This window comes from Callionymus lyra, chromosome 16 (genome assembly GCF_982586985.1).
Source record: "Callionymus lyra chromosome 16, fCalLyr1.hap1.1, whole genome shotgun sequence".
Classification (NCBI taxonomy): Eukaryota; Metazoa; Chordata; class Actinopteri; order Syngnathiformes; family Callionymidae; genus Callionymus; species Callionymus lyra.
In genome coordinates this window covers 19,703,234-19,716,082 of record NC_141833.1, presented here as the reverse complement: position 1 = coordinate 19,716,082, position 12,849 = coordinate 19,703,234, and the positions used below count along the sequence as shown (strand labels likewise).

The following is a 12,849-nucleotide window of genomic DNA, read 5'->3' as shown; positions in this document are numbered from 1 at the left end:
GATCCGGATGGTTATCTGGAACATCAGCATTTTCTGCAGATGGACAGACGGACACAATCTAAGCAGATGAAGCTTCCGTTCATCTAATATAAGCTGCAATAATGGACAGCAGATCATATCAGAGTTTTCCAGCGGCGAACACAGGACAACAGAGCCAGGCAACAATCACATTCATCTGTGTTTGAATCTACAAATCACTTGCAGGCTCGTCTGGAAAAATAAAGGATTAAGAAGCCGTTTGGTTTAAAGAATCACACCGTTTCCCTGCCAGTCCAAGCAAACAAACAAACATGAGGTTTTTGAAGTTGTAGCTCATTAGAGTTTATTCGTTTGTTACTTTTTTTTATCTTCCACATTAGATGGAAACTTTACTCACAGCTTCACTTTGAGGCGATTCATGAAAGACTGGAGCATCGATTGTAGCCACCTGTTCCTCCACACGTTAAGAAATGTTAGATAAAGTTTGAAAAACAATAGGTTAACTCGAGAACTTTAAAAAACAACAAAAAATATATTTTTTTAAATGTTTAAAAATGTAAATAAATACGTTTTAAACCCAATCAATCAATTTAAGAAATATTAAACAAAGTTTAAAAAACAATGTATTATCTCAAACATGATAAATAAAGTTTTTAAAACAATGTATTATCTCAAACATGATAAATAAAGTTTTTAAAACAATATATTATCTCAAATATGATAAATAAAGTTTTTAAAACAATGTATTATCTCAAACATGATAAATACATTTTTAAAACAATATATTATCTCAAACATGACAAATAAAGTTTTAAAAACAATGTATTATCTCAAACATAATAAATAAAGTTTTTAAAACAATGTATTATCTCAAACATAATAAATAAAGTTTTAAAAATCAACCCAAACTTCGTAAAAACAATCAATTTCAAAAGTAAATGTTAATAACATTTTTTAAAAGATATTTTTCTTAAAACCTTTATTGTTTTAAGATCAGACGAACTAGTTTGTATCTTTGCTAGAATAAATTGTCATTTGAGCCTGAAAAAAGATGGAAAAACAATGAATAATTAAAAATTAACCTAAAAATATTGTTTTAAACTTAGAAAATACATCCATTTAATAGTACAGGATACATTTGTTTTTCCAAAGACCAAAGAGTGATACATGCCACCTTAAAAAACGGAAAATAAAATTCTATAAACTTTTTAAAGTTTATTTCTGAGGAGCTTCCTCGAGTGTGACGTCACCGTCTTCATGGAAGGTCCTGAAAGGTCACTAAGTTGAGGATGCTTCGGTTTTGCTTCACGGACCTTCTGCGAAAAAATGGGCGGGATCCTGGACAACTTTTTCCGTGTGGTGATTTGATGAAACAGGGAACGTTCTGGTGTCAGTATCCGACATTCGGTGCAGGCGTTCGTCCAACCTCCACTCGGGATCAGAGTGTTTTTTTTTTGTTTTGTTTTTTTTCCACCTTCTTTCACCAGGAGCCTGAGCGGAAGCGGCGCTCGCAGCATCCAGTCCGGCCGTAAAGATCCTCGTCATACGTCCTCAAAATGTCCTCGTAAATTAAGCACACTTTTGCGGAATTAAAGAGAAGGGATCCAGGTTTCGCGTCGACGTCGCCAGTTACTTGAAAAGCCACCATGGAGACGCAGAGGTGGCAAACCAGGTGGAAAACGAAAAATTCTCTATGGAGTTCAACGCTCGCCGCCGCGCTGTCATTAACTGTTATCCTGCAGGCTGCCCACGTCAGAGCAGGTAAGAAAATCATCAAAAATACTTTTCTTTCTTTCTTTTCTTTCTCTGTCTGGGATTTTTTTTTTTTGCGTTTGGCAGTGAATAAATGTGTCAGCAGCTGATAAATCACTCTCAGAATAACTCGATTTTTAAAATACATTTAATCCTTAAAATAATGATAATTCGTTTACGTGTTTTTATTTTATTTTAAATATAGAAAAAACTATTTAAAAGTTGTGATTAATAATGGTTTATTTTTTTTAAAACAAATGTTTAAGATATTTATTAGTTTAATGACTCGAATATTTCACAAGTAATATAACCTGAAGTGATGGAAACAGACGCAGCATACGTGGCTTTATTTCTCTCTCTCTCTTCATTTTACGACTTATTATTGTGAACTCAAATCATAACTATCATATTTTTTTCTCCCGAGTCTGGCGGTGAAATTTTCATATCATTCCATCTTTCCACATAAGTTGGGCTCCCACTAAGTCTGAAGGGGCGTTGATGGAAAAACAATCTGGAGTATTTTTCCTCTTTTTTTTTTCTTCCTTCTTTCTTTCTTTTTTTTTTTTTTAAAAAAAGGCATGTGTGGGTCACATTATCTCCTGCTCTCCTTTGAAGATGCTGCCCTTTGTCTGCGAAGCCATAAAAACCAATGCCAAAAAAAATTGTGGTAAAAAAATATAGGATTTGTGGTCAAATAAACACCACTGAATTTAAGAAAAGTATTGTTTTGGTTAAAATATCATTTTACTATACGTGGGCCAAACATTCCAAACATTTTAATATGAAAACTCATTTCTTATTAGCATTAAAAACCAAAGAAAATGGTTTCAAATTCAAGCTACATTTTTGAGTATAGTTGAAGATTGACTAATTTTTCATTCAAACTCCCCCTATTGGCAGATAATATATACAAGTGAGACTTGTTTCCCACACATGGACACTTAATTTACACCTAAAAACCATAGTATTATTTTAAAAGTCTGTTTTTTAAAGTCTTCTAAAAAGTATTTAACGCCACATAGTTTTTAAAAGTGTAAAACTTGGTCGTCAGTCCATTATCTATAGATTAGATACGATATACTTTCATGTATACCATGTGTTTTTTACTGAAAAAAAGATTAGGATTTTGGTCACATATGAAAACTTATTTCTTATTAGCATTAAAAAAAACAAAAAAAATGGTTTCAAATTCAGGCTACATTTTTGAGTATAGTTAAAGAACTCGTTTTCATTCAAGCGCCCCCTATTGGCAGAAAATATATAAAAGTGAGACCTGTCTGTGTATATTTCCCTCACATGGACAATTAATTTACACCTAAAAAAACATAGTATTATTGAAAAAAAGTCTGTTTTTTAAAGTCTTCTAAAAAGTATTTAACGCTACAGAGTTTTTAAAAGTGTAAAATTTGGTCGTCAGTCCATTATCTATAGATTAGATGTGATATACCTTCATGTATATCATGTGTTTTTTACTAAAATATAGATTAGGATTTTGGTCACATATGAAAACTTATTTCTTATTAGCATTAAAAAAAACAAAAAAATGGTTTCAAATTCAGGCTACAATTTTGAGTATAGTTAAAAAACTCGTTTTTCATCCAAACGCCCCCTATTGGCAGATAATATATAATAGTCAGACTTGTCTGTGTGTAATTCCCCCACATGGACACTTAAGTTACACCCCAAAAAAAACATAGTATTATTTAAAAAGTCAGCTTTTTAAAGTCTTCAAAAAAGTATTTAACGCCACATAGTGTTTAAAAGTGTAAAATACGGTTTCCCAGTTTTCGTCCGGACACCAAAAAGATTAGGATTTTGTATGACGCTAAACTTCGGGCACTAAGGCAGACTTGGTTTTGCTAATTGCGAAGCTAGCTCTGATATCCAAGCTCACCATAATTGCACGATGTGCTCGCAGACATTTAAAAGCCTTCTCCAGTTTACTTTAATTGCAGAGTACGTTTGCCAACTCTCAGGCAGTGGCAGAAAAAAAAAAAAAATGTGGGTGAAGCATCCCGGGATGCTGCTGCTGCCGGGGCGACCACAGAGGCACCGATCCAGAATGGGTTTTTTCGGAAGGTTCCGTACCACGGGGAGCCGATGATTTATGGGACTGGGACTGGAAAGTTTGCCCATCCATCCCGAAAATTGAATTTTAATGCGTTAAATGATTTTAACAGGGGGGGTGTTAGGGGGGCGTAGGGGGGTCTTGTCAGCACACGCTCAGAGCCTCGGGCGAAATCGCGCTGTCATGTCGGGAGCTTGTTAACAAGACTAACGCTGGAGTCTCTCCCGACATCAAGACGGGAAGATTCGTCATTAAAGGAATCGGGAGTTTGACAAATTACCCCCCTGACGTCTCCCGTCTATAAGATGGTGCCGTAATTTTTTTTTTTTTTTTTGAAGTGTGTGGTTTTGTCGTTGGATGAGTGAAGGAATCCGTCTGGAAAAAAAAAAACCTTTTCATTTCTTTTAATGGTTTTGGGATATGGCTTCATGGAATTCAGTGAAGTCGAGGAAAAGTGAGTGGCTGTGGGGGGCGGGGGGGAACGTCGGGGTGTCCGGGGCCAATTCGGCACATCTGGAATATATGAGGCCTCGAGGTATGCAGTAATGCAGAAAGGTATTCTCAGACTCACAAAGAGACCTTTAGTCTCGATTCCAACAACCAGTAGCTCCAGAGTCGGGACAATGTTCCGAAAACTGTCTTAGCAGTTTACGTACAATTCCGTGTGTTTATATATAAAGTCTTTTTTTTTTATTCCACGTTGTTGTTTCGTCCCCTGGTTCGAACGAAGGACCTCACGGTTTCTGCCGCCATGAGCCCGAGGGCCTGAATTTAAAGGTGGAGTGTGTAAAATCCAATCTTGCTGATACTCATCTCCGGCGACCACTCCTCCTTTTTTCACTTTCACCCTTTTATGCTTCAGCTGCTTCCAAGACTGACCTCGTCGTCTACAGAGAAGGAGATAAACCGCTAAACACTAACAAATGTAAACTTGAGCTAAACATAATTGGGCAGCATTTTTATATACAGTCCTGAGTAGTTTTCCATGAGTATTCCTTAAAAAAATGTCTTTAAAAATGTCTCAAAATATGGACATGAGGTGGTCAAAATGTAGAAATAGACTATTTATAGATTATTTCCAGTGTTTCTAAAGATTTTGTGACGTTTAATACAAGAAATTAAACTTATGTGGAGGATTACTTTGTATAGTTGATAAGCAGCTGATCTACTTTGAGTCTCTCCTGGATGACAAAGCTTCCTTGACTAAGGGAGAACCGGAGAAAACTGCAGTAGTTGTACTTTTTGTTGTACGACAAAGCTAGTGACCACAACTAGGAATGTGTTGGTACACATTCTCCACCCCCTGACACCGACACAGAGCCCCCCCCCCGCCAGTCACTCGAGAACATGACCCCAAGTTAAAACCTCATCTCCAACATGAACTGACCATCATGGCCTCTGACTTAGAGAAGCTGATTCTCCTCCTACCATTCCGAAATGTACACAATTGACACACAAACCGAAAGCATTGGCTTGTTGCTATGAGTTTTTCTTCATTTAGCGATCATAATCCAGACTGCCAATGTCTGGTCGTCTGGATTATGGTAGTCTAAAAAATGTCTTCAGAAATGTCTCAAAATATGGACATATCGTGCTCAAAATGTCAAAATTAGACAGAATTGGAACAGCAACAGAAATAATTTCCAGTTTTTCTAAAGATTTTGTGACGTTTAATACAAGAAATGTAACTTTTTTTTCTACAATAGTAGAGAAAAAACGAGGATTACTTTGTATAGTTAATAAGATGATCTACTTTGAGTCTCTCCAGGATGACAAAGCTTCCTTGACTAAGGAAGAACCGGAGAAAACTGCGGTAGTTGTACTTTTTGTTGTACCACAAAGCTAGTGACCACAACTAGGAATGTGTCGGTACACTTTCTCCCCCCCCAGTCACTCGAGAACATGAGCCCAAGTTAAAACCTCATCTCCAACATGAACATTGGAGAAGCTGGTCCTCCTCAAACCCTTCCGAAATTTACACAATTGACACACAAACCGAAAGCAGTGGCTTGTTGCTATGAGTTTTTCTTTATTGAACGATCATAATCCAGACGACTGGTCTGGATTTTGATCTTTTATGTCTTTAGAAATGTCTCAAAAATATGGAAGACCCATGTCTGTTTTACACTTTCTAGTTTGGTGAAATATGTTTGCCATGTGGTTAAAACGAGAGTTCTTAATATAGAAAAGTTTAAATTAGAAACTGGAAAAAGCACTTAAAAAGTGCATACCTCTACCAAGGAGGTCATTTCAAGCAGGAAATTTGCTTTTTAATCCAATAGGCAGTGAATCATGAAGAACGACCCGTACCAAACAAATCAGTACCAACAAAAAAAAAAACAACCCATCACTCCAGTGACTTCAAATGAGTCCAAAAATCTGTACTTGGAATCCTCAAGCATGCACTCGTCTGATTCGTCACCCGAGCTGTTATTTTTCTAGTCACATGAGAAGGGGCTACAGGGACGGGTGGGGGGGCTTCCTAGTTAGTCCTGTGTATGTTTTAGTGGAGGGGGCTGGGGGACCATAATGGGTTCAGCATGTGGGATATCTGCACCACCCATCGGACCCCTTCGGATGACGGGCCAGCAGGAACGCTACCTCCAGGCGTCGTAGTGGGTTATTTGAAACTTTTAAATAGATCGTGGAAAATGTTCAAGTTCCTTGGAAACACCTCGACTTCCTACCTTGACTGGAAGCCGACCAGTGAAGTTGGAGAGACCTCTATGGAGATAAAGCCATTCTTTAGATGTTGCCGTTGAGATGGGCTACGATTCAATTCCTAATTCTACCTGCCAAGATCGTGCCCTCAAGATAAGACCCGAGTTTCTTTTTCGAGACGAGCTTTCGAACTTTGAAGTTACACATTTCTAGAGTATACGTCTAAACCGTTTCGGACTTATTAGATTTGGGAGAAAATTGGAAGAACCGTAAAACTGCCACTTTAGATTCAAACACTTCGTGGCCCACCGCAGCTCTCTGGAGATGGAAATAACATTGAAAAACTGGCAGACATGGTTGAAAAATAGAGTCTTCAAGGATACAGGACGCAATAGTTTTGCCAATACTGGTTCCTCCAGTTTCTATGAGTTACACAAGGAATCATTTCATAAGACAAACTTGATAATTCCTTTCAAATTAACGCCGCTAGTTACCTTAAATAGCTTAATGGTGTTTCTCGGTATTGCTCAAGGGCTTCTTTTATTCTTGGTCCAGCATTAGTCCAACTTGTTTTTTTGCTAAATAAAAGCCACTTTTCAAAAATGTCAACATGTTAAAAGAACCCTAGAAGAACCTAGAAGAATTACATTTTTCCCATGTTTTCTGTTTCGTGGTCCTGCTACGAAACTACAAAAATATGTTTTCATTGCTTTGTTTTATCATTTCAATATCAAAGGATCTGAAAAAACATTATTATAAAAGTGTCAAAAACTTTCTAGTGATAGCACCAAAAATATTAATTGATAACTAATGTAGGAATGAAATCTCCTTGACCAACAAGTAAAGATGTACAGTTAACTGTAGTGTTGTCACGGTACAAACCTTTTTTAATGATAAATTACCAGTCATTTCTTAAAGATACTTTGATACTCTTTCGATTACCATGATTAAATAACCTTACTAAGTAACAAAACCAATAATCCATTATTTCAAATTCAAAGAGTGGTTATAGTTAACGACAAAACCTTCCAGAATGTTTGGTCCCAAATGGTGAAAATAAACGTCAACAATGGATTTGTATTTCCTTTTTGATGAAGCTTTGGTAATGAATGAGCATAATTTACGTATAAAAGTGTAACTGGCGTCAAAATGTTTTCATATAGACTCTTACTGACTTACTTTTAATAAATAGAATGTTTGTTCGGCTCTTGACTTGGACCCAAACTTCAGTCTATCGCGTGATTGCGTTTGACTAGGGGCCCCCCTTCCAATGGCCCCAAGTCCAATTTTCACGTACCCAAGAGTCATGAAGTTGGCCTATGCTGTGCGAATGACCTCATTTTGAAAAGTGTATACATTGACCCGCCCTCACTGTAAACTCTAAGTGTAGATCCTATCAACTCATGTTTGAAACTCATGTGAGGTCAACGTTGATGGTCAGATAGAAAAAGAATCGACGGAATCGGGAAGATTAAATGCAAAAAAAGTGGTGCAGTTTATAGTTTCTTCACTTGTGGAATAAACGCTTAGTCAGCTTAAAAAGAATACTTCACTAATGACCTAAGAACGTTCTAACCAAAACAGCCGAGATCAGGGATAAGAGGCCAAGAATTTGTTTTCAAAGGCGACTTCCTCTGAGGAATGGAGCTCCACTCCAGAGAAAGGAAAGATCGTGTTGCCAGAACGGCACCTCGACGACCTCTTTATTGGGGGGTTTCTCAAGCTGTGAGGAGACCACGGGGCCGACCCAGAACCATATGAGGAGGATCATGTCGTGGCGATGTGGAGTGACAGGGGCGGAGAAGGAATGCGAGTTGTTGACGACACGCCTATTATCGCAACCATCTGGCGACGGATCAATGCTGAGTGTTTTGATTCCCGAGTCCAAGGTCTTGATGAGCGGCTCGACCGCGATTCGATGCGACTTCTTTATCTCATTGTTTGGTTTCTTCCTCGACATGAGCAAACACTTTGTTCACTTCCTTCCTTTTCCTAAATTGTGTTTACGTGTGGTTAGAAATGACTAAATATGTTTAAACCAGATTCAAGCTGTACTTTCCATTGGATACTGTCCTACAATTTATTTTTTCATTTTTTTACATTTTCCAACAAATATTTTTGGCTAAAAACAGACTTTTTAATTGTTAATAGTTGGGAAAATGTTCAGTTACTCATGGTTTTCATCTCGAAAAAAGACACTTAAAAACATCCTAATATTTACATACTGCTCGTCTGTAACTAACGTCCCTTTTGTATTGAAGCCTCGACGTTAGAAATTGTTCATGAAGAAATTAAACATTTTAAGCTTTTTTGAAGCTAAAATGCTAACATGCTACACAGAAGGGAAGCAGGTGTTAGCATTTTGGCTTCCGCTACAAACAAGCTTAAAATATATACTTTTTTAAGAACGGCTTGTTATCTACATTTTTAATTAAAGACCCGCTAATATAGAGATATTTGGATGTTTTTAAGTGTGTCTTTTTGGACGAAGACAACTGAGCTCCAGTCGCTACATTAAAATTAACAAACATTTTTGTCTATAACTCCAAAAAGACACATATTACTCTGAAAAGAATCCCGACCCTTACTCAACATGAGTGTGAGTAGAAAATGAATAAAATTCGAGTCACTTTTAAATACATGGAGACTCCAAAAATAAGAAATTATACCAAAAAAAATTAAATTTTGGTTAGTTAGCGACTCATTTTGTGAAAATATTTTGGCCCCTTGTGTGATAAGGTTCGACAGGATCGACCGGTACTTCCTGAATGTTGCCTATAAACCGCCAATCGAGTCCCAAGTTGCAGGAAAGTAAAACATATATATTTATGAAACAGACCCAGTACATGCTGGAGAGTTTTGACTGTTTTTTAACAGCAGAACAAAAGGCAGAACATCGTGTGAAATCCAAAAAAATGAGGAACTTTAACCTCACGAAAATACACCCTGAATGCTTTTTTTTCACTTCCTCAGATATCATCAATTATTAATGACTCGTTCACCGACGTGTTTAGGGTGTTCTTGCTGGGATTAAACAAAAAGCAATAAACCGAAAAGTCTGAAACGTAAACCATCCATTTTCCTTTTTTCCCCGCAGCCTCGCGCTGGTATTCAAGGGTTGTTTTCATAAGTTTGTATAAACCTTAAATTAAAAATGTCTCTCTGCTGCAGTTTTGCTCGAGTCGACGCCGTAACCGCGATTGGAAGCCGAAGGTGTTTAGAAGGTTTTTCTCGTGAGTTTTTCACACTTCCAAGATGACAAAGAAGAGGAAACTCTAAAGAAAAAAGGAAATTCCATCTCATTTTAAGAGAGCGAGTAAACCACTTGCCCTTTTTTTTTTTTTTAAAGACCTACTAGTTAACCACCAGTTAACGGCGACCAAAGTCAATGTTTTCCACGTTTTTTAGTTTTTTTTTCATTCATCCAAATGTGGAATTTTAAACATCTGCTCCCAACTAGCTTAACTCATGATGCGCAGATTGTGACGCACGTCTGGGAATTTGAGGTTTTGGAATTTTGGTTGATATTCTAAGCAGAAGGAAAAGGACCGAAGATCCCGGGGTAACGGTTCGACCGCCTCGGCTCCAGGTCCGTCGATAGAAAAGGTCAAAATAAAAAGGTGGTAAAGACGCCCCCCCCCCCCCGACCTCTTATCCCTTCCACCTCTTCCTCCATTTTTTTTATCGTCCCGGGGATGATGAGGCTCGTCTCAGCCGAGGTGAGGGAAGCTAATTACATCCGCTGAACGCTTTTACAGCTCCTTTGCCAAGTTCGCTCGTAAAAAAAAAAAAAAAAGAGCAAATGGCCCGGACTGACAGATTTTGGGCGAACAAACCCCTGAGAAAGCAAACGAGGGAATTTGTGCAAATGTTGACTCCCCATCAAAACGCCATGTTCCATTAGATCCCGGCGTCGCCGATAGATCCGACCATGGAAGTGCAGAAATAAAACAATGAGTCGGTAGTTAAAGGTTTTTTTGTTGTTGAATTTTTACACCAAAAGACTGATTTAAAAAAAAAATCGACCTGTTAAACGCCATTGTTTATTTGACGGACAGCTTTATGACGGGCAATTTGTCGACCCCCCCCGAGATGGATGACCCCCCCGGTTTTGAAGACAATGTTTAAGTGAGGAAACTTAACCTCGTAACCCTTGACAAGTACAAATATGCAGGAGAACTCGTACATCATTCGTACCAGAGCTCTTCAATATCGTGTACCATTAGTGTACGGCGTCTAAATCCTACTGTTCCAAACGAGTTTTTCACTCATAAAAAAGGGTAATAATGAGCACGTAAACGGCCATTAACTTAAATTACATCTAAATTCTTTCATGCTAAATTGTTTTACGACGTGCTATTAAAATGCTCTGACTTCTTGTGTGGCTTAAGGAACACAATCTGTATTTTTTTTAACGGAGGATTCATTAGCATTCAAGCTAATGCTAATCTGTTTCGTTGTTTTGTTCATTAACAATACATTTATTTAACTTATTAATTAATTTAATATAGTTATATGTTGTTTTTTTTATATATATATCTCTATGCAATATTTAAACTAACAAAAAATGCATTTTAGGTTAAAAAAAAGAGCCAAAATGGTGAGATGCTAACATTAGCACGACGGCTAATACTAATTCTAGAATCTAGATCAGTGGTGGGAAATTACATTTCTGCAGGGGCCACGTCTGTTGATTGGCCATCAAGCAAAAATAAAGGAGCTAAAATCATGTCATAAAATCAAGCAAAATATCCCAATCTAATTATTTTATTGTATTTTATACTCTCATTAATTACTTTTTCCAAAAATATTTTTAAAGGGCCAATAAAACAGTGGGGAAAAAGTCCCAGAACGAAAACCCTACAGTAATATTTTGAGATTAATACATAATATAAATATATTTTAGGTCATGAGGGGCACATAAGTACATTCAACGGACAGAATTTGGCAATTAAATAAATAAGTATAACGGTATATAACATTTGAAAAAAAAAATTGTATTCGTAGTAAATCTGAGAGGTAAAATGTTGGGTATCATTGCTTACTTTCCGAGAGAGATTTTTTGTCTCCCCTTAAAATTTTACCCTGTTTTGAGTACTTTTTCAACTTCCATATGCGTCCAGATAGTTTAACTTGTTATAAAATCAAATGAAATGCTAACTTTAGCTTATGCTAGCACGAACGCTAACTCATCACTTATAAAAAATGTTGCCAAAAGTTTTTTTTTTCCAAAAAAGAAATCTTCATAATCAGACTCGTAGTCCGACCTCTGACTCAGAACCCCGACCCGGCTGTGCTAGTTGCGACATTACAACGTGTTCTTTGTCAGCACAGTCTTGGACGGTATTTTTTGGGAAAACAACACCTTTAACCTGTAACAGCTGCATCTGTCACACCAATTAATTTAAAAAGTTTTCGTGGTGAATGTTCTGAAGCAAGTTTTTAAACATCTAATCGGTAAGAAATGCGGCGGCAGCTTGCCTGGAAATACTAGTCAGCAGAAGAAGACTGAAGATACAACAAATTTAATTATGGTGAAATATAATGTGGTAAAAAGTGGGTCGTTTGTGTTTAACTTTATCCTGAATAATACATTTTTTTGGTACAGTCTGACTTTAATGATAACAATATGAATAATACATTTTACTTGTTGTTCCCTTCACGTTAATCCATCTGATATAACTATAATATGCTGATTCAATTTACATAGCGTTGAGAATAAATTCAAAAGCTAAAGTTCATTTTGAACTTGAAACATATCCAGTGTTATTAGGTGAGATGGTTTTAAGGTAAGGTAAGGTAAGGTAAAACTTTATTGATCCCTCAGGAGTTCTCCTTCGGGAAATTGTTTTTTTCCAATAGCCAATACATACAGCAATTTTTTATAAAAAATCAAAATAAATCAAAATAAAAAAAGAACAAGAGAAATAAAGAGAAAGAACACAATTACACAATCTAAGTCTAAAGATAAAGACAAAGAACATAGGTCAAATAAAAACAACAAAGATTTAAGATTTAGATAAAAGATTTTATAAAATATGTTCCAATACTCTAAACTAAACTTCTTAACTAACATCCAACAGTACTGTAATCATTTCAGGGACAAAGATAGTTCGAAATCTGAAATTATCAGGAAAAGGGAGACTGAGGATGAGAGGATACAGTCGACTCCAGTAACTTCTAAAGCTGATGAAACAAATGAAAGCAGTTACGACTTTTTCAAGAGTCATGTGGTCTGTAAATTATACAAAACCAGAGTTAAGTACTCGACAATACTACACATATATCCTTGTTTCTACAGTATTACAATATATCGTGATATATCTTAGTTTTACATGTATTATGAATCATGAAATTGCTAAAGTTCATTTTGAACACTGTCATTAGGG

General features: G+C 36.6%; 1 protein-coding gene across 1 annotated transcript in view; it reads left to right on the top strand.

Moving 5' to 3' along the window:
- Nucleotides 1-1,366: 1,366 nt before the first annotated feature.
- LOC148064099 (collagen alpha-1(XI) chain-like) overlaps nucleotides 1,367-12,849 on the top strand; it is a 115,845-nt gene continuing 104,362 nt past the window's right edge. The window contains exon 1 of the mRNA XM_087810885.1: nucleotides 1,367-1,740. Coding sequence (XP_087667011.1) covers nucleotides 1,626-1,740 — 115 coding nt within the window. The 5' untranslated portion in view covers nucleotides 1,367-1,625. The remainder of the gene's footprint in view (nucleotides 1,741-12,849) is intronic.